Raw genomic sequence first — 25,924 nt, 5'->3', positions numbered from 1 at the left:
TTTACACATCTCCAACTGGAGAGTCTCTCGCCTAATTTGGGCTCTCTCTTCCGCCTCCAGTTGGAACTGTGCTAAACCTCCTGGCATCACCGTTTGACAGTGGGGATGATAGATAGATACATATATCTGACTATCTGTTCTTGTCCTCAGGGGAAGCTAAAGAGACCAACCAATCCCTCTCCACCTCTCCAGGAGGTCAACAGGAAACACAGACTCCTTCCCAAAGTAATCAGTCTTTATGATTCTAATGTTTCTACATTTACTGGTCAGTTTATTATCTCTCTCTGTCTGGTCAGTTTATTATATCTCTCTGTCTGGTCAGTTTATTATATCTCTCTCTATCTGGTCAGTTTATTATATCTCTCTGTCTGGTCAGTTTATTATATCTCTCTCTATCTGGTCAGTTTATTATATCTCTCTCTCTCTGTCTGGTCAGTTTATTATATCTCTCTCTCTCTGTCTGGTCAGTTTATTATATCTCTCTGTCTGTCTGGTCAGTTTATTATGTCTCTCTCTCTCTGTCTGGTCAGTTTATTATATCTCTCTGTCTGTCTGGTCAGTTTATTATATCTCTCTCTCTCTCTGTCTGGTCAGTTTATTATCTCTCTCTGTCTGGTCAGTTTATTATATCTCTCTCTGTCTGGTCAGTTTATTATATCTCTCTCTCTGTCTGGTCAGTTTATTATATCTCTCTGTCTGGTCAGTTTATTATATCTCTCTCTCTCTGTCTGGTCAGTTTATTATATCTCTCTCTCTCTGTCTGGTCAGTTTATTATATCTCTCTGTCTGTCTGGTCAGTTTATTATGTCTCTCTCTCTCTGTCTGGTCAGTTTATTATATCTCTCTGTCTGTCTGGTCAGTTTATTATATCTCTCTCTCTCTCTGTCTGGTCAGTTTATTATCTCTCTCTGTCTGGTCAGTTTATTATATCTCTCTGTCTGGTCAGTTTATTATATCTCTCTCTCTGTCTGGTCAGTTTATTATATCTCTCTCTCTGTCTGGTCAGTTTATTATATCTCTCTGTCTGGTCAGTTTATTATATCTCTCTGTCTGTCTGGTCAGTTTATTATATCTCTCTCTCTCTGTCTGGTCAGTTTATTATATCTCTCTGTCTGGTCAGTTTATTATATCTCTCTGTCTGGTCAGTTTATTATATCTCTCTCTCTCTGTCTGGTCAGTTTATTATATCTCTCTGTCTGGTCAGTTTATTATCTCTCTCTCTCTCTGTCTGGTCAGTTTATTATATCTCTCTCTGTCTGGTCAGTTTATTATATCTCTCTCTCTCTCTGTCTGGTCAGTTTATTATATCTCTCTCTCTGTCTGGTCAGTTTATTATATCTCTCTCTGGTCAGTTTATTATATCTCTCTCTCTGTCTGGTCAGTTTATTATATCTCTCTGTCTGGTCAGTTTATTATATCTCTCTCTCTCTCTGTCTGGTCAGTTTATTATATATCTCTCTCTGTCTGGTCAGTTTATTATATCTCTCTCTCTCTGTCTGGTCAGTTTATTATATCTCTCTGTCTGTCTGGTCAGTTTATTATATCTCTCTCTCTGTCTGGTCAGTTTATTATATCTCTCTCTCTGTCTGGTCAGTTTATTATATCTCTCTGTCTGGTCAGTTTATTATATCTCTCTCTCTCTCTGTCTGGTCAGTTTATTATATCTCTCTGTCTGGTCAGTTTATTATATCTCTCTCTCTCTCTGTCTGGTCAGTTTATTATCTCTCTCTCTGTCTGGTCAGTTTATTATCTCTCTCTCTGTCTGGTCAGTTTATTATATCTCTCTCTCTCTGTCTGGTCAGTTTATTATCTCTCTCTCTGTCTGGTCAGTTTATTATCTCTCTCTCTGTCTGGTCAGTTTATTATATCTCTCTCTCTCTGTCTGGTCAGTTTATTATATCTCTCTGTCTGTCTGGTCAGTTTATTATGTCTCTCTCTCTCTGTCTGGTCAGTTTATTATATCTCTCTGTCTGTCTGGTCAGTTTATTATATCTCTCTCTCTCTCTGTCTGGTCAGTTTATTATCTCTCTCTGTCTGGTCAGTTTATTATATCTCTCTCTGTCTGGTCAGTTTATTATATCTCTCTCTCTGTCTGGTCAGTTTATTATATCTCTCTGTCTGGTCAGTTTATTATATCTCTCTCTCTCTGTCTGGTCAGTTTATTATATCTCTCTCTCTCTGTCTGGTCAGTTTATTATATCTCTCTGTCTGTCTGGTCAGTTTATTATGTCTCTCTCTCTCTGTCTGGTCAGTTTATTATATCTCTCTGTCTGTCTGGTCAGTTTATTATATCTCTCTCTCTCTCTCTGTCTGGTCAGTTTATTATCTCTCTCTGTCTGGTCAGTTTATTATATCTCTCTGTCTGGTCAGTTTATTATATCTCTCTCTCTGTCTGGTCAGTTTATTATATCTCTCTCTCTGTCTGGTCAGTTTATTATATCTCTCTGTCTGGTCAGTTTATTATATCTCTCTGTCTGTCTGGTCAGTTTATTATATCTCTCTCTCTCTGTCTGGTCAGTTTATTATATCTCTCTGTCTGGTCAGTTTATTATATCTCTCTGTCTGGTCAGTTTATTATATCTCTCTCTCTCTGTCTGGTCAGTTTATTATATCTCTCTGTCTGGTCAGTTTATTATCTCTCTCTCTCTGTCTGGTCAGTTTTTTATATCTCTCTGTCTGGTCAGTTTATTATATCTCTCTCTCTCTCTGTCTGGTCAGTTTATTATATCTCTCTGTCTGGTCAGTTTATTATATCTCTCTCTCTCTCTGTCTGGTCAGTTTATTATATATCTCTCTGTCTGGTCAGTTTATTATATCTCTCTCTCTCTGTCTGGTCAGTTTATTATATCTCTCTGTCTGTCTGGTCAGTTTATTATATCTCTCTCTGTCTGGTCAGTTTATTATATCTCTCTCTGTCTGGTCAGTTTATTATATCTCTCTGTCTGGTCAGTTTATTATATCTCTCTCTCTCTGTCTGGTCAGTTTATTATATCTCTCTGTCTGGTCAGTTTATTATATCTCTCTCTCTGTCTGGTCAGTTTATTATCTCTCTCTCTGTCTGGTCAGTTTATTATCTCTCTCTCTGTCTGGTCAGTTTATTATATCTCTCTCTCTCTGTCTGGTCAGTTTATTATCTCTCTCTCTGTCTGGTCAGTTTATTATCTCTCTCTCTGTCTGGTCAGTTTATTATATCTCTCTCTCTCTGTCTGGTCAGTTTATTATATCTCTCTCTCTGTCTGGTCAGTTTATTATGTCTCTCTCTCTCTGTCTGGTCAGTTTATTATATCTCTCTGTCTGTCTGGTCAGTTTATTATATCTCTCTCTCTCTCTGTCTGGTCAGTTTATTATCTCTCTCTGTCTGGTCAGTTTATTATATCTCTCTCTGTCTGGTCAGTTTATTATATCTCTCTCTGTCTGGTCAGTTTATTATATCTCTCTGTCTGGTCAGTTTATTATATCTCTCTCTCTGTCTGGTCAGTTTATTATATCTCTCTCTCTCTGTCTGGTCAGTTTATTATATCTCTCTGTCTGTCTGGTCAGTTTATTATGTCTCTCTCTCTCTGTCTGGTCAGTTTATTATATCTCTCTGTCTGTCTGGTCAGTTTATTATATCTCTCTCTCTCTGTCTGGTCAGTTTATTATCTCTCTCTGTCTGGTCAGTTTATTATATCTCTCTGTCTGGTCAGTTTATTATATCTCTCTCTCTGTCTGGTCAGTTTATTATATCTCTCTCTCTGTCTGGTCAGTTTATTATATCTCTCTGTCTGGTCAGTTTATTATATCTCTCTGTCTGTCTGGTCAGTTTATTATATCTCTCTCTCTCTGTCTGGTCAGTTTATTATATCTCTCTGTCTGGTCAGTTTATTATATCTCTCTCTGTCTGGTCAGTTTATTATATCTCTCTCTCTCTGTCTGGTCAGTTTATTATATCTCTCTGTCTGGTCAGTTTATTATCTCTCTCTCTCTGTCTGGTCAGTTTATTATATCTCTCTCTGTCTGGTCAGTTTATTATATCTCTCTCTCTCTCTGTCTGGTCAGTTTATTATATCTCTCTGTCTGGTCAGTTTATTATATCTCTCTCTCTCTCTGTCTGGTCAGTTTATTATATATCTCTCTCTGTCTGGTCAGTTTATTATATCTCTCTGTCTGGTCAGTTTATTATATCTCTCTGTCTGTCTGGTCAGTTTATTATATCTCTCTCTCTGTCTGGTCAGTTTATTATATCTCTCTCTGTCTGGTCAGTTTATTATATCTCTCTGTCTGGTCAGTTTATTATATCTCTCTCTCTCTCTGTGTCTGGTCAGTTTATTATATCTCTCTGTCTGGTCAGTTTATTATATCTCTCTCTCTCTGTCTGGTCAGTTTATTATCTCTCTCTCTGTCTGGTCAGTTTATTATCTCTCTCTCTGTCTGGTCAGTTTATTATATCTCTCTCTCTCTGTCTGGTCAGTTTATTATCTCTCTCTCTGTCTGGTCAGTTTATTATCTCTCTCTCTGTCTGGTCAGTTTATTATATCTCTCTCTCTCTGTCTGGTCAGTTTATTATATCTCTCTCTCTGTCTGGTCAGTTTATTATATCTCTCTCTGTCTGGTCAGTTTATTATATCTCTCTCTCTGTCTGGTCAGTTTATTATATCTCTCTCTCTCTGTCTGGTCAGTTTATTATATCTCTCTCTGTCTGGTCAGTTTATTATATCTCTCTGTCTGGTCAGTTTATTATATCTCTCTCTCTGTCTGGTCAGTTTATTATATCTCTCTGTCTGGTCAGTTTATTATATCTCTCTCTCTGTCTGGTCAGTTTATTATTCTTATATTCTGTCTGGTCAGTTTATTATATCTCTCTCTCTGTCTGGTCAGTTTATTATATCTCTCTCTCTCTGTCTGGTCAGTTTATTATATCTCTCTCTCTCTCTCTCTGTCTGGTCAGTTTATTATCTCTCTCTGTCTGGTCAGTTTATTATATCTCTCTGTCTGGTCAGTTTATTATATCTCTCTCTCTCTGTCTGGTCAGTTTATTATATCTCTCTGTCTGGTCAGTTTATTATATCTCTCTCTCTCTGTCTGGTCAGTTTATTATATCTCTCTCTCTCTGTCTGGTCAGTTTATTATATCTCTCTGTCTGGTCAGTTTATTATATCTCTCTGTCTGGTCAGTTTATTATATCTCTCTCTCTCTGTCTGGTCAGTTTATTATATCTCTCTGTCTGTCTGGTCAGTTTATTATCTCTCTCTCTCTGTCTGGTCAGTTTATTATATCTCTCTCTCTATGTCTGGTCAGTTTATTATATCTCTCTCTCTCTCTCTGTCTGGTCAGTTTATTATATCTCTCTCTCTCTGTCTGGTCAGTTTATTATATCTCTCTCTCTCTGTCTGGTCAGTTTATTATATCTCTCTGTCTGGTCAGTTTATTATATCTCTCTGTCTGGTCAGTTTATTATATCTCTCTGTCTGTCTGGTCAGTTTATTATCTCTCTCTCTCTCTGTCTGGTCAGTTTATTATATCTCTCTCTCTCTCTGTCTGGTCAGTTTATTATATCTCTCTCTCTCTGTCTGGTCAGTTTATTATATCTCTCTCTGTCTGGTCAGTTTATTATATCTCTCTGTCTGGTCAGTTTATTATATCTTTCTCTCTGTCTGGTCAGTTTATTATATCTCTCTCTCTGTCTGGTCAGTTTATTATATCTCTCTCTGTCTGGTCAGTTTATTATATCTCTCTCTGTCTGGTCAGTTTATTATATCTCTCTCTCTCTCTGTCTGGTCAGTTTATTATCTCTCTCTGTCTGGTCAGTTTATTATATCTCTCTCTGTCTGGTCAGTTTATTATATCTCTCTCTCTGTCTGGTCAGTTTATTATATCTCTCTGTCTGGTCAGTTTATTATATCTCTCTCTCTCTGTCTGGTCAGTTTATTATATCTCTCTCTCTCTGTCTGGTCAGTTTATTATATCTCTCTGTCTGTCTGGTCAGTTTATTATGTCTCTCTCTCTCTGTCTGGTCAGTTTATTATATCTCTCTGTCTGTCTGGTCAGTTTATTATATCTCTCTCTCTGTCTGGTCAGTTTATTATCTCTCTCTGTCTGGTCAGTTTATTATATCTCTCTGTCTGGTCAGTTTATTATATCTCTCTCTCTGTCTGGTCAGTTTATTATATCTCTCTCTCTGTCTGGTCAGTTTATTATATCTCTCTGTCTGGTCAGTTTATTATATCTCTCTGTCTGTCTGGTCAGTTTATTATATCTCTCTCTCTCTGTCTGGTCAGTTTATTATATCTCTCTGTCTGGTCAGTTTATTATATCTCTCTGTCTGGTCAGTTTATTATATCTCTCTCTCTCTGTCTGGTCAGTTTATTATATCTCTCTGTCTGGTCAGTTTATTATCTCTCTCTCTGTCTGGTCAGTTTATTATATCTCTCTCTGTCTGGTCAGTTTATTATATCTCTCTCTCTCTGTCTGGTCAGTTTATTATATCTCTCTGTCTGGTCAGTTTATTATATCTCTCTCTCTCTGTCTGGTCAGTTTATTATATATCTCTCTCTGTCTGGTCAGTTTATTATATCTCTCTCTCTCTGTCTGGTCAGTTTATTATATCTCTCTGTCTGTCTGGTCAGTTTATTATATCTCTCTCTCTGTCTGGTCAGTTTATTATATCTCTCTCTCTGTCTGGTCAGTTTATTATATCTCTCTGTCTGGTCAGTTTATTATATCTCTCTCTCTCTCTCTCTCTGTCTGGTCAGTTTATTATATCTCTCTGTCTGGTCAGTTTATTATATCTCTCTCTCTCTGTCTGGTCAGTTTATTATCTCTCTCTCTGTCTGGTCAGTTTATTATCTCTCTCTGTCTGGTCAGTTTATTATATCTCTCTCTCTGTCTGGTCAGTTTATTATCTCTCTCTCTGTCTGGTCAGTTTATTATCTCTCTCTCTGTCTGGTCAGTTTATTATATCTCTCTCTCTCTGTCTGGTCAGTTTATTATATCTCTCTCTCTGTCTGGTCAGTTTATTATATCTCTCTGTCTGGTCAGTTTATTATATCTCTCTCTCTGTCTGGTCAGTTTATTATCTCTCTCTCTCTCTGTCTGGTCAGTTTATTATATCTCTCTCTGTCTGGTCAGTTTATTATATCTCTCTGTCTGGTCAGTTTATTATATCTCTCTCTCTGTCTGGTCAGTTTATTATATCTCTCTGTCTGGTCAGTTTATTATATCTCTCTCTCTCTGTCTGGTCAGTTTATTATATCTCTCTGTCTGGTCAGTTTATTATATCTCTCTCTCTCTGTCTGGTCAGTTTATTATATCTCTCTCTCTCTGTCTGGTCAGTTTATTATATCTCTCTCTCTCTCTCTCTGTCTGGTCAGTTTATTATCTCTCTCTGTCTGGTCAGTTTATTATATCTCTCTGTCTGGTCAGTTTATTATATCTCTCTCTCTCTGTCTGGTCAGTTTATTATATCTCTCTGTCTGGTCAGTTTATTATATCTCTCTCTCTCTCTGTCTGGTCAGTTTATTATATCTCTCTCTCTCTGTCTGGTCAGTTTATTATCTCTCTCTCTGTCTGGTCAGTTTATTATCTCTCTCTCTGTCTGGTCAGTTTATTATATCTCTCTCTCTCTGTCTGGTCAGTTTATTATCTCTCTCTCTGTCTGGTCAGTTTATTATCTCTCTCTCTGTCTGGTCAGTTTATTATATCTCTCTCTCTCTGTCTGGTCAGTTTATTATATCTCTCTCTGTCTGGTCAGTTTATTATATCTCTCTCTGTCTGGTCAGTTTATTATATCTCTCTGTCTGGTCAGTTTATTATATCTCTCTCTCTGTCTGGTCAGTTTATTATATCTCTCTCTCTGTCTGGTCAGTTTATTATATCTCTCTGTCTGGTCAGTTTATTATATCTCTCTGTCTGTCTGGTCAGTTTATTATATCTCTCTCTCTCTCTGTCTGGTCAGTTTATTATCTCTCTCTGTCTGGTCAGTTTATTATATCTCTCTGTCTGGTCAGTTTATTATATCTCTCTCTCTGTCTGGTCAGTTTATTATATCTCTCTCTCTGTCTGGTCAGTTTATTATATCTCTCTGTCTGGTCAGTTTATTATATCTCTCTGTCTGTCTGGTCAGTTTATTATATCTCTCTCTCTCTGTCTGGTCCGTTTATTATATCTCTCTGTCTGGTCAGTTTATTATATCTCTCTGTCTGGTCAGTTTATTATATCTCTCTCTCTCTGTCTGGTCAGTTTATTATATCTCTCTGTCTGGTCAGTTTATTATCTCTCTCTCTCTCTGTCTGGTCAGTTTATTATATCTCTCTCTGTCTGGTCAGTTTATTATATCTCTCTCTCTCTCTGTCTGGTCAGTTTATTATATCTCTCTGTCTGGTCAGTTTATTATATCTCTCTCTCTCTGTCTGGTCAGTTTATTATATATCTCTCTCTGTCTGGTCAGTTTATTATATCTCTCTCTCTCTGTCTGGTCAGTTTATTATATCTCTCTGTCTGTCTGGTCAGTTTATTATATCTCTCTCTCTGTCTGGTCAGTTTATTATATCTCTCTCTCTGTCTGGTCAGTTTATTATATCTCTCTGTCTGGTCAGTTTATTATATCTCTCTCTCTCTCTGTCTGGTCAGTTTATTATATCTCTCTGTCTGGTCAGTTTATTATATCTCTCTCTCTCTCTGTCTGGTCAGTTTATTATCTCTCTCTCTGTCTGGTCAGTTTATTATCTCTCTCTCTGTCTGGTCAGTTTATTATATCTCTCTCTCTCTGTCTGGTCAGTTTATTATCTCTCTCTCTGTCTGGTCAGTTTATTATCTCTCTCTCTGTCTGGTCAGTTTATTATATCTCTCTCTCTCTGTCTGGTCAGTTTATTATATCTCTCTCTCTGTCTGGTCAGTTTATTATATCTCTCTCTGTCTGGTCAGTTTATTATATCTCTCTCTCTGTCTGGTCAGTTTATTATATCTCTCTCTCTCTGTCTGGTCAGTTTATTATATCTCTCTCTGTCTGGTCAGTTTATTATATCTCTCTGTCTGGTCAGTTTATTATATCTCTCTCTCTGTCTGGTCAGTTTATTATATCTCTCTGTCTGGTCAGTTTATTATATCTCTCTCTCTCTGTCTGGTCAGTTTATTATATCTCTCTGTCTGGTCAGTTTATTATATCTCTCTCTCTCTGTCTGGTCAGTTTATTATATCTCTCTCTCTCTGTCTGGTCAGTTTATTATATCTCTCTCTGTCTGGTCAGTTTATTATATCTCTCTGTCTGGTCAGTTTATTATATCTCTGTCTGGTCAGTTTATTATATCTCTCTCTCTCTGTCTGGTCAGTTTATTATATCTCTCTGTCTGGTCAGTTTATTATATCTCTCTCTCTCTCTGTCTGGTCAGTTTATTATATCTCTCTCTCTCTGTCTGGTCAGTTTATTATATCTCTCTGTCTGGTCAGTTTATTATATCTCTCTGTCTGGTCAGTTTATTATATCTCTCTCTCTCTGTCTGGTCAGTTTATTATATCTCTCTGTCTGTCTGGTCAGTTTATTATCTCTCTCTCTGTCTGGTCAGTTTATTATATCTCTCTCTCTATGTCTGGTCAGTTTATTATATCTCTCTCTCTCTCTCTGTCTGGTCAGTTTATTATATCTCTCTCTCTCTCTGTCTGGTCAGTTTATTATATCTCTCTCTCTCTGTCTGGTCAGTTTATTATATCTCTCTGTCTGGTCAGTTTATTATATCTCTCTGTCTGGTCAGTTTATTATATCTCTCTGTCTGTCTGGTCAGTTTATTATCTCTCTCTCTCTCTGTCTGGTCAGTTTATTATATCTCTCTCTCTCTGTCTGGTCAGTTTATTATATCTCTCTCTCTCTGTCTGGTCAGTTTATTATATCTCTCTCTGTCTGGTCAGTTTATTATATCTCTCTGTCTGGTCAGTTTATTATATCTTTCTCTCTGTCTGGTCAGTTTATTATATCTCTCTCTCTGTCTGGTCAGTTTATTATATCTCTCTCTGTCTGGTCAGTTTATTATATCTCTCTCTGTCTGGTCAGTTTATTATATCTCTCTCTCTGTCTGGTCAGTTTATTATCTCTCTCTGTCTGGTCAGTTTATTATATCTCTCTCTGTCTGGTCAGTTTATTATATCTCTCTCTCTGTCTGGTCAGTTTATTATATCTCTCTGTCTGGTCAGTTTATTATATCTCTCTCTCTGTCTGGTCAGTTTATTATATCTCTCTCTCTGTCTGGTCAGTTTATTATATCTCTCTGTCTGTCTGGTCAGTTTATTATATCTCTCTCTCTCTGTCTGGTCAGTTTATTATATCTCTCTGTCTGTCTGGTCAGTTTATTATATCTCTCTCTCTCTGTCTGGTCAGTTTATTATCTCTCTCTGTCTGGTCAGTTTATTATATCTCTCTCTGTCTGGTCAGTTTATTATATCTCTCTCTCTGTCTGGTCAGTTTATTATATCTCTCTCTCTGTCTGGTCAGTTTATTATATCTCTCTGTCTGGTCAGTTTATTATATCTCTCTGTCTGGTCAGTTTATTATATCTCTCTCTCTCTGTCTGGTCAGTTTATTATATCTCTCTGTCTGGTCAGTTTATTATATCTCTGTCTGGTCAGTTTATTATATCTCTCTCTCTCTGTCTGGTCAGTTTATTATATCTCTCTGTCTGGTCAGTTTATTATATCTCTCTGTCTGGTCAGTTTATTATATCTCTCTCTGTCTGGTCAGTTTATTATATCTCTCTCTCTCTGTCTGGTCAGTTTATTATATCTCTCTCTGTCTGGTCAGTTTATTATATCTCTCTCTCTCTGTCTGGTCAGTTTATTATATCTCTCTCTCTGTCTGGTCAGTTTATTATATCTCTCTCTGTCTGGTCAGTTTATTATATCTCTCTGTCTGTCTGGTCAGTTTATTATATCTCTCTCTCTGTCTGGTCAGTTTATTATATCTCTCTCTCTGTCTGGTCAGTTTATTATATCTCTCTGTCTGGTCAGTTTATTATATCTCTCTCTCTGTCTGGTCAGTTTATTATATCTCTCTCTGTCTGGTCAGTTTATTATATCTCTCTCTCTCTGTCTGGTCAGTTTATTATCTCTCTCTCTGTCTGGTCAGTTTATTATCTCTCTCTCTGTCTGGTCAGTTTATTATATCTCTCTCTCTGTCTGGTCAGTTTATTATATCTCTCTGTCTGGTCAGTTTATTATCTCTCTCTCTGTCTGGTCAGTTTATTATATCTCTCTCTCTCTGTCTGGTCAGTTTATTATATCTCTCTCTCTGTCTGGTCAGTTTATTATATCTCTCTCTGTCTGGTCAGTTTATTATATCTCTCTCTCTGTCTGGTCAGTTTATTATATCTCTCTCTCTGTCTGGTCAGTTTATTATATCTCTCTCTCTCTGTCTGGTCAGTTTATTATATCTCTCTGTCTGGTCAGTTTATTATATCTCTCTCTCTGTCTGGTCAGTTTATTATATCTCTCTGTCTGGTCAGTTTATTATATCTCTGGTCAGTTTATTATATCTCTCTGTCTGTCTGGTCAGTTTATTATATCTCTCTGTCTGGTCAGTTTATTATATCTCTCTCTCTGTCTGGTCAGTTTATTATATCTCTCTCTCTGTCTGGTCAGTTTATTATATCTCTCTCTCTCTCTGTCTGGTCAGTTTATTATCTCTCTCTGTCTGGTCAGTTTATTATATCTCTCTGTCTGGTCAGTTTATTATATCTCTCTCTCTCTGTCTGGTCAGTTTATTATATCTCTCTCTGTCTGGTCAGTTTATTATCTCTCTCTGTCTGGTCAGTTTATTATCTCTCTCTCTGTCTGGTCAGTTTATTATATCTCTCTCTCTGTCTGGTCAGTTTATTATCTCTCTCCCTGTCTGGTCAGTTTATTATCTCTCTCTCTGTCTGGTCAGTTTATTATATCTCTCTCTCTCTGTCTGGTCAGTTTATTATATCTCTCTCTGTCTGGTCAGTTTATTATATCTCTCTCTGTCTGGTCAGTTTATTATATCTCTCTCTCTGTCTGGTCAGTTTATTATATCTCTCTCTCTCTGTCTGGTCAGTTTATTATATCTCTCTCTGTCTGGTCAGTTTATTATATCTCTCTGTCTGGTCAGTTTATTATATCTCTCTCTCTGTCTGGTCAGTTTATTATATCTCTCTGTCTGGTCAGTTTATTATATCTCTCTCTCTCTGTCTGGTCAGTTTATTATATCTCTCTGTCTGGTCAGTTTATTATATCTCTCTCTCTCTGTCTGGTCAGTTTATTATATCTCTCTCTCTCTGTCTGGTCAGTTTATTATATCTCTCTCTCTCTCTCTGTCTGGTCAGTTTATTATCTCTCTCTGTCTGGTCAGTTTATTATATCTCTCTGTCTGGTCAGTTTATTATATCTCTCTCTCTCTGTCTGGTCAGTTTATTATATCTCTCTGTCTGGTCAGTTTATTATATCTCTCTCTCTGTCTGGTCAGTTTATTATATCTCTCTCTCTGTCTGGTCAGTTTATTATATCTCTCTGTCTGGTCAGTTTATTATATCTCTCTGTCTGGTCAGTTTATTATATCTCTCTCTCTGTCTGGTCAGTTTATTATATCTCTCTGTCTGTCTGGTCAGTTTATTATCTCTCTCTCTGTCTGGTCAGTTTATTATATCTCTCTCTCTATGTCTGGTCAGTTTATTATATCTCTCTCTCTCTCTCTGTCTGGTCAGTTTATTATATCTCTCTCTCTGTCTGGTCAGTTTATTATATCTCTCTGGTCAGTCTGTCTGGTCAGTTTATTATATCTCTCTGTCTGGTCAGTTTATTATATCTCTGTCTGGTCAGTTTATTATATCTCTCTGTCTGTCTGGTCAGTTTATTATATCTCTCTCTCTGTCTGGTCAGTTTATTATATCTCTCTCTCTCTGTCTGGTCAGTTTATTATATCTCTCTCTCTCTCTGTCTGGTCAGTTTATTATATCTCTCTCTGTCTGGTCAGTTTATTATATCTCTCTGTCTGGTCAGTTTATTATATCTTTCTCTCTGTCTGGTCAGTTTATTATCTCTCTCTCTCTCTGTCTGGTCAGTTTATTATATCTCTCTCTCTTTATTATATCTGTCTGATCAGTTTATTATATCTCTCTGTCTGGTCAGTTTATTATCTCTCTCTCTCTGTCTGGTCAGTTTATTATATCTCTCTCTCTGTCTGATCAGTTTATTATATCTCTCTGTCTGTCTGGTCAGTTTATTATATATCTCTGTCTGGTCAGTTTATTATATCTCTCTCTCTCTCTGTCTGGTCAGTTTATTATATCTCTCTCCCTCTCTGTCTGGTCAGTTTATTATATCTCTCTCTCTCTGTCTGGTCAGTTTATTATATCTCTCTGTCTGGTCAGTTTATTATATCTCTCTCTCTGTCTGGTCAGTTTATTATATCTCTCTCTCTCTGTCTGGTCAGTTTATTATATCTCTCTCTCTCTCTCTCTGTCTGGTCAGTTTATTATCTCTCTCTGTCTGGTCAGTTTATTATATCTCTCTGTCTGGTCAGTTTATTATATCTCTCTCTCTCTGTCTGGTCAGTTTATTATATCTCTCTGTCTGGTCAGTTTATTATATCTCTCTCTCTCTCTGTCTGGTCAGTTTATTATATCTCTCTCTCTCTGTCTGGTCAGTTTATTATATCTCTCTGTCTGGTCAGTTTATTATATCTCTCTGTCTGGTCAGTTTATTATATCTCTCTCTCTCTGTCTGGTCAGTTTATTATATCTCTCTGTCTGTCTGGTCAGTTTATTATCTCTCTCTCTCTGTCTGGTCAGTTTATTATATCTCTCTCTCTATGTCTGGTCAGTTTATTATATCTCTCTCTCTCTCTCTGTCTGGTCAGTTTATTATATCTCTCTCTCTCTCTGTCTGGTCAGTTTATTATATCTCTCTGTCTGGTCAGTTTATTATATCTCTCTGTCTGGTCAGTTTATTATATCTCTCTGTCTGTCTGGTCAGTTTATTATCTCTCTCTCTCTCTGTCTGGTCAGTTTATTATATCTCTCTCTCTCTCTGTCTGGTCAGTTTATTATATCTCTCTCTCTCTCTGTCTGGTCAGTTTATTATATCTCTCTCTGTCTGGTCAGTTTATTATATCTCTCTGTCTGGTCAGTTTATTATATCTTTCTCTCTGTCTGGTCAGTTTATTATCTCTCTCTCTCTCTGTCTGGTCAGTTTATTATATCTCTCTCTCTCTGTCTGATCAGTTTATTATATCTCTCTCTGTCTGGTCAGTTTATTATCTCTCTCTCTCTCTGTCTGGTCAGTTTATTATATCTCTCTCTCTCTGTCTGATCAGTTTATTATATCTCTCTGTCTGTCTGGTCAGTTTATTATATATCTCTGTCTGGTCAGTTTATTATATCTCTCTCTCTCTCTGTCTGGTCAGTTTATTATATCTCTCTCCCTCTCTGTCTGGTCAGTTTATTATATCTCTCTCTCTCTGTCTGGTCAGTTTATTATATCTCTCTGTCTGGTCAGTTTATTATCTCTCTCTCTCTCTCTGTCTGGTCAGTTTATTATATCTCTCTCTCTCTGTCTGGTCAGTTTATTATATATCTCTCTCTCTGTCTGGTCAGTTTATTATATATCTCTCTCTCTGTCTGGTCAGTTTATTATATCTCTCTCTCTCTGTCTGGTCAGTTTATTATATCTCTCTCTCTCTCTGTCTGGTCAGTTTATTATATATCTCTCTCTGTCTGGTCAGTTTATTATATCTCTCTCTCTCTGTCTGGTCAGTTTATTATATCTCTCTCTCTGTCTGGTCAGTTTATTATATCTCTCTCTCTCTGTCTGGTCAGTTTATTATATCTCTCTCTCTGTCTGGTCAGTTTATTATATCTCTCTGTCTGGTCAGTTTATTATCTCTCTCTCTCTCTCTGTCTGGTCAGTTTATTATATCTCTCTGTCTGGTCAGTTTATTATCTCTCTCTCTCTCTCTGTCTTGTCAGTTTATTATATCTCTCTCTCTCTGTCTGGTCAGTTTATTATATCTCTCTCTCTGTCTGGTCAGTTTATTATATCTCTCTCTCTCTGTCTGGTCAGTTTATTATATCTCTCTCTGTCTGGTCAGTTTATTATATCTATCTTTCTCTCTCTCTCTGTCTGGTCAGTTTATTATCTCTCTCTCTGTCTGGTCAGTTTATTATATCTATCTGTCTGGTCAGTTTATTATATCTCTCTCTCTGTCTGGTCAGTTTATTATATCTCTCTCTGTCTGGTCAGTTTATTATATCTATCTTTCTCTCTCTCTCTGTCTGGTCAGTTTATTATCTCTCTCTCTGTCTGGTCAGTTTATTATATCTCTCTGTCTGGTCAGTTTATTATATCTCTCTCTCTGTCTGGTCAGTTTATTATCTCTCTCTCTCTCTGTCTGGTCAGTTTATTATATCTCTCTGTCTGGTCAGTTTATTATATCTCTCTCTGTCTGGTCAGTTTATTATATCTCTCTCTCTCTCTGTCTGGTCAGTTTATTATATCTCTCTGTCTGGTCAGTTTATTATATATCTCTCTCTCTCTGTCTGGTCAGTTTATTATATCTCTCTCTCTGTCTGGTCAGTTTATTATATCTCTCTCTGTCTGGTCAGTTTATTATATCTCTCTGTCTGGTCAGTTTATTATATCTCTCTCTCTGTCTGGTCAGTTTATTATATCTCTCTCTGTCTGGTCAGTTTATTATATCTCTCTGTCTGGTCAGTTTATTATATCTCTCTCTGTCTGGTCAGTTTATTATATCTATCTTTCTCTCTCTCTCTGTCTGGTCCACCGCTGCCCCCTGGACACTGATCTCTTGGCTACATAGCTGACGCACGCTGGACTGTCCATTAATCACAGTACTCCATTCTGCTTGTTTGTTTTATCTGTCGGCCCAGTTGCCTAGTCAACGCCATTTTACCTGCTGTTTGTTGTGCTAGCTGATTAGCCTCACCTACTGTTTTTAGCTAGCTTTCTCAATTCAACACCTGTGACTACTGTATGCCTCGCTGTATGTCTCTCTCAAATGTCAATATGCCTTGTATACTGTTGTTCAGGTTAGTTATTGTTTTAGTTCACAATGGAGCCCCTAGATCCACTCTGCATACCCCTGTTACCTCCCTTGTCCCACCCCCCACACATGCGGTGACATCACCCATTACAACCAGCATGTCCAGAGATACAACCTCTCTCATCATCACCCAGTGCCTGGGCTTACCTCCGCTGTACCCGCACCCCACCATACCCCTGTCTGCGCATTATGCCCTGAATATATTCTACCATGCCCAGAAACCTGCTCCTGTTATCCTCTGCCCCCAACGCTCTAGGCGACCAGTTTTGATAGCCTTTAGCCGTACCCTCATACTACTCCTCCTCTGTTCCGCGGGTGATGTGGAGGTAAACCCTGGCCCTGCATGTCCCCAGGTACCCTCATTTGTTGACTTCTGTGATCGAAAAAGTCTTGGTTTTATGCATGTCAACATCAGAAGCCTCCTCCCTAAGTTTGTTTTACTCACTGCTTTAGCACACTCTGCTAACCCTGATGTCCTTGCCGTGTCTGAATCCTGGCTCAGGAAGGCCACCAAAAATTCAGAGATTTCCATACCCAACTATAACATCTTCCGTCAAGATAGAACTGCCAAAGGGGGCGGAGTCGCAGTCTACTGCAGAGATAGCCTGCAAAGTAATGTCATACTTTCCAGGTCCATACCCAAACAGTTTGAACTACTAATTTTGAAAATTACTCTCTCCAGAAACAAGTCTCTCACTGTTGCCGCCTGCTACCGACCCCCCTCAGCTCCCAGCTGTGCCCTGGACACTATTTGTGAATTGATCGCCCCCCATCTAGCTTCAGAGTTCGTTCTGTTAGGTAACCTAAACTGGGATATGCTTAACACCCCGGCAATCATCAAGGAGCCCACCAGGTACAACCCTAACTCTGTAAACAAGGGCACCCTCATAGACGTCATCCTGACCAACTGGCCCTCCAAATATACCTCTGCTGTCTTCAACCAGGATCTCAGCGATCACTGCCTCATCGCCTGTATCCGCCACGGAGCCGCAGTCAAACGACCACCCCTCATCACTGTCAAACGCTCCCTAAAACACTTCTGTGAGCAGGCCTTTCTAATCGACCTGGCCCGGGTATCCTGGAAGGACATTGACCTCATCCCGTCAGTTGAGGATGCATGGTCATTCTTTAAAAGTAACTTCCTCACCATTTTAGATAAGCATGCTCCGTTCAAAAATGCAGAACCAAGAACAGATACAGCCCTTGGTTCACTCCAGACCTGACTGCCCTCGACCAGCACAAAAACATCCTGTGGCGGACTGCAATAGCATCGAACAGTCCCCGCGATATGCAACTGTTCAGGGAAGTCAGGAACCAATACACGCAGTCAGTCAGGAAAGCTAAGGCCAGCTTCTTCAGGCAGAAGTTTGCATCCTGTAGCTCCAACTCCAAAAAGTTCTGGGACACTGTGAAGTCCATGGAGAACAAGAGCACCTCCTCCCAGCTGCCCACTGCACTGAGGCTAGGAAACACGGTCTCCACCGATAAATCCATGATTATCGAAAACTTCAATAAGCACTTCTCAACGGCTGGCCATGCCTTCCGCCTGGCTACTCCAACCTCGGCCAACAGCTCCGCCCCCCCCGTAGCTCCTCACCCAAGCCTCTCCAGGTTCTCCTTTACCCAAATCCAGATAGCAGATGTTCTGAAAGAGCTGCAAAACCTGGACCCGTACAAATCAGCTGGGCTTGACAATCTGGACCCGCTATTTCTGAAACTATCTGCCGCCATTGTCGCAACCCCTATTACCAGCCTGTTCAACCTCTCTTTCATATCGTCTGAGATCCCCAAGGATTGGAAAGCTGCCGCAGTCATCCCCCTCTTCAAAGGGGGAGACACCCTGGACCCAAACTGTTACAGACCTATATCCATCCTGCCCTGCCTATCTAAGGTCTTCGAAAGCCAAGTCAACAAACAGGTCACTGACCATCTCGAATCCCACTGTACCTTCTCCGCTGTGCAATCTGGTTTCCGAGCCGGTCACGGGTGCACCTCAGCCACACTCAAGGTACTAAACGATATCATAACCGCCATCGATAAAAGCCAGTACTGTGCAGCCGTCTTCATCGACCTCGCCAAGGCTTTCGACTCTGTCAATCACCATATTCTTATCGGCAGACTCAACAGCCTCGGTTTTTCGGATGACTGCCTTGCCTGGTTCACCAATTACTTTGCAGACAGAGTTCAGTGTCAAATCGGAGGGCATGCTGTCCGGTCCTCTGGCAGTCTCTATGGGGGTGCCACAGGGTTCAATTCTCGGGCCGACTCTTTTCTCTGTATATATCAATGATGTTGCTCTTGCTGCGGGCGATTCCCTGATCCACATCTACGCAGACGACACCATTCTATATACTTTTGGCCCGTCATTGGACACTGTGCTATCTAACCTCCAAACGAGCTTCAATGCCATACAGCACTCCTTCCGTGGCCTCCAACTGCTCTTAAACGCGAGTAAAACCAAATGCATGCTTTTCAACCGATCGCTGCCTGCACCCGCATGCCCGACTAGCATCACCACCCTGGATGGTTCCGACCTTGAATATGTGGACATCTATAAGTACCTAGGTGTCTGGCTAGACTGCAAACTCTCCTTCCAGACCCACATCAAACATCTCCAATCGAAAATCAAATCAAGAGTCGGCTTTCTATTCCGCAACAAAGCCTCCTTCACTCACGCTGCCAAGCTTACCCTAGTAAAACTGACTATCCTACCGATCCTCGACTTCGGCGATGTCATCTACAAAATGGCTTCCAACACTCTACTCAGCAAACTGGATGCAGTCTATCACAGTGCCATCCGTTTTGTCACTAAAGCACCTTATACCACCCACCACTGCGACTTGTATGCTCTAGTCGGCTGGCCCTCACTACATATTCGTCGCCAGACCCACTGGCTCCAGGTCATCTACAAGTCCATGCTAGGTAAAGCTCCGCCTTATCTCAGTTCACTGGTCACGATGGCAACACCCATCCGTAGCACGCGCTCCAGCAGGTGTATCTCACTCATCATCCCTAAAGCCAACACCTCATTTGGTCACCTTTCGTTCCAGTACTCTGCTGCCTGTGACTGGAACGAATTGCAAAAATCGCTGAAGTTGGAGACTTTTATCTCCCTCGCCAACTTCAAACATCTGCTATCTGAGCAGCTAACCGATCGCTGCAGCTGTACATAGTCTATAGGAAAATAGCCCACCCATTTTCACCTACCTCATTCCCATACTGTTTTTTATACTGTTTTTATTTATTTATTTTTCTGCTCTTTTGCACACCAATATCTCTACCTGTACATGACCATCTGATCATTTATCACTCCAGTGTTAATCTGCAAAACTGTATTATTCGCCTACCTCCTCATGCCTTTTGCACACATTGTATATAGACTGCCCATTTTTTTCTACTGTGTTATTGACTTGTTAATTGTTTATTCCATGTGTAACTCTGTATTGTCTGTTCACACTGCTATGCTTTATCTTGGCCAGGTCGCAGTTGTAAATGAGAACTTGTTCTCAACTAGCCTACCTGGTTAAATAAAGGTGAAATAAAAAAATAAAAAAATAAATCTCTCTCTCTGTCTGGTCAGTTTATTATATCTCTCTCTCTCTCTGTCTGGTCAGTTTATTATCTCTCTCTCTCTGTCTGGTCAGTTTATTATATATATCTTTCTCTCTCTCTCTGTCTGGTCAGTTTATTATCTCTCTCTCTCTGTCTGGTCAGTTTATTATCTCTCTCTCTCTGTCTGGTCAGTTTATTATCTCTCTCTCTCTGTCTGGTCAGTTTATTATCTCTCTCTCTCTGTCTGGTCAGTTTATTATCTCTCTCTCTCTGTCTGGTCAGTTTATTATCTCTCTCTCTCTGTCTGGTCAGTTTATTATCTCTCTCTCTCTGGTCAGTTTATTATCTCTCTCTCTCTGTCTGGTCAGTTTATTATCTCTCTCTCTCTGTCTGGTCAGTTTATTATCTCTCTCTCTCTGTCTGGTCAGTTTATTATCTCTCTCTCTCTGGTCAGTTTATTATCTCTCTCTCTCTGTCTGGTCAGTTTATTATCTCTCTCTCTCTGTCTGGTCAGTTTATTATCTCTCTCTCTCTGTCTGGTCAGTTTATTATCTCTCTCTCTCTCTGTCTGGTCAGTTTATTATATCTCTCTCTCTCTCTGTCTGGTCAGTTTATTATATCTATCTCTCTCTCTGTCTGGTCCAGGGAGGAAGTCTGTTCCTGAGATGGAGATTAAGTCTTTACCTGGTCCAGGGAGAAAGTCTGTTCCTGGTTCAGTGGGGAAGTCTGTTCCTGGTTCAGGGGGGAAGTCTGTTCCTGGTTCAGGGGGGAAGTCTGTTCCTGAGATGGAGATGGAGACTTTACTGGGTCCTGGACTACAGAATGATCTGGATGAGATGGAGAGGGGAGGAAGAGTTACTACAGACTATAACTCTATGCTATAGGGTTACTATAGAGAGACTATAACTATAGAGCTGAGTTACTATAGAGAGACTATAACTATGGATGAGCTGGAGAGGGGAGAAGAGCTTCTATTGTAGCTTCAACCTGTCAGCTTCTATTGTAGCTTCAACCTGTCAGCTTCTATTGTAGCTTCAACCTGTCAGCTTCTATTGTAGCTTCAACCTGTCAGCTTCTATTGTAGCTTCAACCTGTCAGCTTCTATCGTAGCTTCAACCTGTCAGCTTCTATTGTAGCGTCAACCTGTCAGCTTCTATTGTAGCTTCAACCTGTCAGCTTCTATTGTAGCTTCAACCTGTCAGCTTCTATTGTAGCTTCAACCTGTCAGCTTCTATCGTAGCTTCAACCTGTCAGCTTCTATTGTAGCTTCAACCTGTCAGCTTCTGTTTTAGCTTCAACCTGTCAGCTTCTATTGTAGCCTCAACCTGTCAGCTTCTATTGTAGCCTCAACCTGTCAGCTTCTATTGTAGCTTCAACCTGTCAGCTTCTATTGTAGCCTCAACCTGTCAGCTTCTATTGTAGCTTCAACCTGTCAGCTTCTATTGTAGCTTCAACCTGTCAGCTTCTATTGTAGCTTCAACCTGTCAGCTTCTATTGTAGCTTCAACCTGTCAGCTTCTATCGTAGCTTCAACCTGTCAGCTTCTATTGTAGCGTCAACCTGTCAGCTTCTATTGTAGCTTCACCCTGTCAGCTTCTATTGTAGCTTCAACCTGTCAGCTTCTATTGTAGCTACAACCTGTCAGCTTCAACCTGTCAGCTTCTATTGTAGCTTCAACCTGTCAGCTTCTATTGTAGCTTCAACCTGTCAGCTTCTATTGTAGCTACAACCTGTCAGCTTCTATCGTAGCTTCAACCTGTCAGCTTCTATTGTAGCTTCAACCTGTCAGCTTCTATTGTAGCTTCAACCTGTCAGCTTCTATTGTAGCTTCAACCTGTCAGCTTCTATTGTAGCTACAACCTGTCAGCTTCAACCTGTCAGCTTCTATTGTAGCTTCAACCTGTCACCTTCTATTGTAGCTACAACCTGTCAGCTTCTATTGTAGCTTCAACCTGTCAGCTTCTATTGTAGCTTCAACCTGTCAGCTTCTATTGTAGCTTCAACCTGTCAGCTTCTATTGTAGCTTCAACCTGTCAGCTTCTATTGTAGCTTCAACCTGTCAGCTTCTATTGTAGCTTCAACCTGTCAGCTTCTATTGTAGCTACAACCTGTCAGCTTCTATTGTAGCTTCAACCTGTCAGCTTCTATTGTAGCTTCAACCTGTCAGCTTCTATTGTAGCTTCAACCTGTCAGCTTCTATTGTAGCTTCAACCTGTCAGCATCTATTGTAGCTTCAACCTGTCAGCTTCTATTGTAGCTACAACCTGTCAGCTTCTATTGTAGCTTCAACCTGTCAGCTTCTATTGTAGCTTCAACCTGTCAGCTTCTATTGTAGCTTCAACCTGTCAGCTTCTATTGTAGCTTCAACCTGTCAGCATCTATTGTAGCTTCAACCTGTCAGCTTCTATTGTAGCTTCAACCTGTCAGCTTCTATTGTAGCTTCAACCTGTCAGCTTCTATTGTAGCTTCAACCTGTCAGCTTCTATTGTAGCTTCAACCTGTCAGCTTCTATTGTAGCTTCAACGTGTCAGCTTCTATTGTAGCTACAACCTGTCAGCTTCAACCTGTCAGCTTCTATTGTAGCTTCAACCTGTCAGCTTCTATTGTAGCTTCATGTCAATGTGCCAGTTTTTTATTTGACTTTGTGAAGTGTTTATTTTTACTCTACTTGTTTAGTTTTCACCTTGATTATATACAGAGGGGTCAGAAGTTATTGACTTCCTTGTTAAAGATTAGCAATAATAAATGAATACTGACTATGCTCAAAAAATAAATGGTAAATTATAATATTTTAAACTAATACAATTGATTGAAAAAAATAATATAATTGCTCAGAGATATGTTTTTGTAATGTATTTTTGTTGTAAAAGGTTAGGGGTCAAAAATGATTGACAGCCCTGAATCTTCAGGAGTGTGATGATGTCATTACTATGAATATAGAACCAGATACTGACTTTCTGACTACTTTATTAGACTCTTTAGGGGGGTCAATCATTTAGAAAATAAATACTACTTGTTAAACTAAATATTTGAATCATATCAATCGTATTAGTATAAAATTATATAATTGACACATGTTGTTGAGCAGATGATAGAGCTCAGTATTTAAATTATTCATTTATACAGTCATTATTATCTTTATCAAGGGTGTCTATAATTCCAGACCCCACTGTATATTATATATTGATCATGTATATACAGTTGAATGGTATTTTCCATGTATTGATGATTTCTTGTTGTAATAAACTATGACATCATTGTGTCAGAACGTGACTCCAGTGTGATATTTAACATTATTGAATGTTACTAGGTAGTGTCACTGTTTCCTTGGTAACCTGTGGTAGAGACATTATAGGTAGTGTTACTGTTTCCTTGGTAACCTGTGGTAGAGACATTATAGGTAGTGTCACTGTTTCCTTGGTAACCTGTGGTAGAGACATTATAGGTAGTGTTACTGTTTCCTTGGTAACCTGTGGTAGAGACATTATAGGTAGTGTTACTGTTTCCTTGGTAACCTGTGGTAGAGACATTATAGGTAGTGTTACTGTTTCCTTGGTGACCTGTGGTAGAGACATTATAGGTAGTGTTACTGTTTCCTTGGTAACCTGTGATAGAGACATTATAGGTAGTGTTACTGTTTCCTTGGTAACCTGTGGTAGAGACATTATAGGTAGTGTTACTGTTTCCTTGGTAACCTGTGGTAGAGACATTATAGGTAGTGTTACTGTTTCCTTGGTAACCTGTGGTAGAGACATTATAGGTAGTGTTACTGTTTCCTTGGTAACCTGTGATAGAGACATTATAGGTAGTGTTACTGTTACCTTGGTAACCTGTGGTAGAGACATTATAGGTAGTGTTACTGTTTCCTTGGTAACCTGTGTTAGAGACATTATAGGTAGTGTTACTGTTTCCTTGGTAACCTGTGGTAGAGACATTGTCCTCCAGGTAACCGGTCTTGTTATGATGTCATCATTATTGAACATGTGACTAGTGACCTTGTCATTAACAGGTCTTGTTATGATGTCATCATTATTGAACATGTGACTAGTGGCCTTGTCATTAACAGGTCTTGTTATGATGTCATCATTATTGAACATGTGACTAGTGGCCTTGTCATTAACAGGTCTTGTTATGATGTCATCATTATTGAACATGTGACTAGTGGCCTTGTCATTAACAGGTCTTGTTATGATGTCATCATTATTGAACATGTGACTAGTGGCCTTGTCATTAACAGGTCTTGTTGTGATGTCATCATTATTGAACATGTGACTAGTGGCCTTGTCATTAACAGGTCTTGTTGTGATGTCATCATTATTGAACATGTGACTAGTGGCCTTGTCATTAACAGGTCTTGTTATGATGTCATCATTATTGAACATGTGACTAGTGGCCTTGTCATTAACAGGTCTTGTTATGATGTCATCGTTATTGAACATGTGACTAGTGGCCTTGTCATTAACAGGTCTTGTTGTGATGTCATCATTATTGAACATGTGACTAGTGGCCTTGTCATTAACAGGTCTTGTTATGATGTCATCGTTATTGAACATGTGACTAGTGGCCTTGTCATTAACAGGTCTTGTTATGATGTCATCATTATTGAACATGTGACTAGTGGCCTTGTCAGTAACAGGTCTTGTTATGATGTCATCGTTATTGAACATGTGACTAGTGGCCTTGTCAGTAACAGGTCTTGTTGTGATGTCATCGTTATTGAACATGTGACTAGTGGCCTTGTCAGTAACAGGTCTTGTTGTGATGTCATCGTTATTGAACATGTGACTAGTGGGAACAAAGTGTCTCTGTCCTTATGACTGAACACTTCAAGCTGTTCAGGGACAATGGAGACGTCTCTTCCTCATCAGGACAGTCATTGGGGAGGATATTCCTTCTGTTTCTATCAGCTATGGAGACAATCATCAGTCTGTTATATAGAGCTATGGAGACAGGTCATCAGTCTGTTATATAGAGCTATGGAGACAGGTCATCAGTCTGTTATATAGAGCTATGGAGACAGGTCATCAGTCTGTTATATAGAGCTATGGAGACAGGTCATCAGTCTGTTATATAGAGCTGTGGAGACAATCATCAGTCTGTTATATAGAGCTATGGAGACAGGTCATCAGTCTGTTATATAGACCCAGTTCAGACTGGGAAGAACCTGTTGAAACAGCAATGGAGATTCTTACACACCCCTGGATGGAATAGGTCTCACACCTGCACAACTACTCATGAGAAGAAGGCTAACAGCACCACCCTCAGGCCCTCCAGGTAAATACATGTAGTCATTAGTAACAGCGCCACCCTCAGGCCCTCCAGGTAAATACAGGTAGTCATTAGTAACAGCACCACCCTCAGGCCCTCCAGGTAGTCATTAGTAACAGCACCACCCTCAGGCCATCCAGGTAAATACATGTAGTCATTAGTAACAGCACCACCCTCAGGCCCTCCAGGTAAATACAGGTAGTCATTAGTAACAGCACCACCCTCAGGCCCTCCAGGTAAATACATGTAGTCATTAGTAACAGCACCACCCTCAGGCCCTCCAGGTAGTCATTAGTAACAGCACCACCCTCAGGCCCTCCAGGTAGTCATTAGTAACAGCACCACCCTCAGGCCCTCCAGGTAGTCATTAGTAACAGCACCACCCTCAGGCCCTCCAGGTAAATACATGTAGTCATTAGTAACAGAACCACCCTCAGGCCCTCCAGGTAGTCATTAGTAACAGCACCACCCTCAGGCCCTCCAGGTAAATACATGTAGTCATTAGTAACAGCACCACCCTCAGGCCCTCCAGGTAGTCATTAGTAACAGCACCACCCTCAGGCCCTCCAGGTAAATACATGTAGTCATTAGTAACAGCACCACCCTCAGGCCCTCCAGGTAGTCATTAGTAACAGCACCACCCTCAGGCCCTCCAGGTAGTCATTAGTAACAGCACCACCCTCAGGCCCTCCAGATAGTCATTAGTAACAGCATCACCCTCAGGCCCTCCAGGTAAATACATGTAGTCATTAGTAACAGCACCACCGTCAGGCACAAGGTGCACCTGTGTAATGATTTTATTCTATTTTGACCAAATACTGCAGTGACACCTCTTGCACTGAGATGCAGTATCTTAGACCACTGAGATGCAGTATCTTAGACCACTGAGATGCAGTATCTTAGACCACTGAGATGCAGTATCTTAGACCACTGAGATGCAGTATCTTAGACCACTAAGATGCAGTATCTTAGACCACTAAGATGCAGTATCTTAGACCACTGAGATGCAGTATCTTAGACCACTAAGATGCAGTATCTTAGACCACTAAGATGCAGTATCTTAGAC

At 39.7% G+C, this 25,924-nt stretch overlaps 1 protein-coding gene and 1 long non-coding RNA gene across 17 annotated transcripts in view; one reads left to right on the top strand and one right to left on the bottom strand.

Moving 5' to 3' along the window:
• Positions 1 to 20,529, top strand: part of LOC127927422 (uncharacterized) — a 55,039-nt gene extending 34,510 nt beyond the window's left edge. For both annotated transcript variants that reach the window (XM_052513792.1, XM_052513791.1), the window contains exons 4-5: positions 151 to 225; positions 20,237 to 20,529. In XM_052513792.1, the coding sequence (XP_052369752.1) occupies positions 151 to 225; positions 20,237 to 20,475 (314 nt within the window). In that variant the 3' untranslated portion in view covers positions 20,476 to 20,529. The remainder of the gene's footprint in view (positions 1 to 150; positions 226 to 20,236) is intronic.
• Positions 20,442 to 22,857, bottom strand: LOC127927425 (uncharacterized). Of its 15 annotated transcripts, XR_008127332.1 has the most exons (11): positions 22,141 to 22,857; positions 22,011 to 22,062; positions 21,881 to 21,958; positions 21,725 to 21,828; positions 21,517 to 21,672; positions 21,347 to 21,424; positions 21,243 to 21,294; positions 21,125 to 21,150; positions 20,995 to 21,072; positions 20,709 to 20,812; positions 20,442 to 20,630 (listed from the first exon to the last, which is right to left on the bottom strand). It is a non-coding gene; the product is annotated as an uncharacterized LOC127927425 (long non-coding RNA). The 15 variants fall into 15 exon arrangements; XR_008127336.1 differs by lacking the exons at positions 20,995 to 21,072; positions 21,243 to 21,294; positions 21,725 to 21,828 and adding an exon at positions 20,943 to 20,968 and having other exon boundaries at positions 21,099 to 21,150; positions 21,517 to 21,646; positions 21,829 to 21,958; XR_008127329.1 differs by lacking the exons at positions 21,243 to 21,294; positions 21,725 to 21,828 and having other exon boundaries at positions 21,517 to 21,646; positions 21,829 to 21,958.
• Positions 22,858 to 25,924: the final 3,067 nt, after the last annotated feature.

This window comes from Oncorhynchus keta, unplaced genomic scaffold, assembly GCF_023373465.1.
Source record: "Oncorhynchus keta strain PuntledgeMale-10-30-2019 unplaced genomic scaffold, Oket_V2 Un_scaffold_14044_pilon_pilon, whole genome shotgun sequence".
Classification (NCBI taxonomy): Eukaryota; Metazoa; Chordata; class Actinopteri; order Salmoniformes; family Salmonidae; genus Oncorhynchus; species Oncorhynchus keta.
The sequence above is the reverse complement of the archived record's forward strand: the minus strand, read 5'-3'. Positions and strand labels throughout refer to the sequence as shown.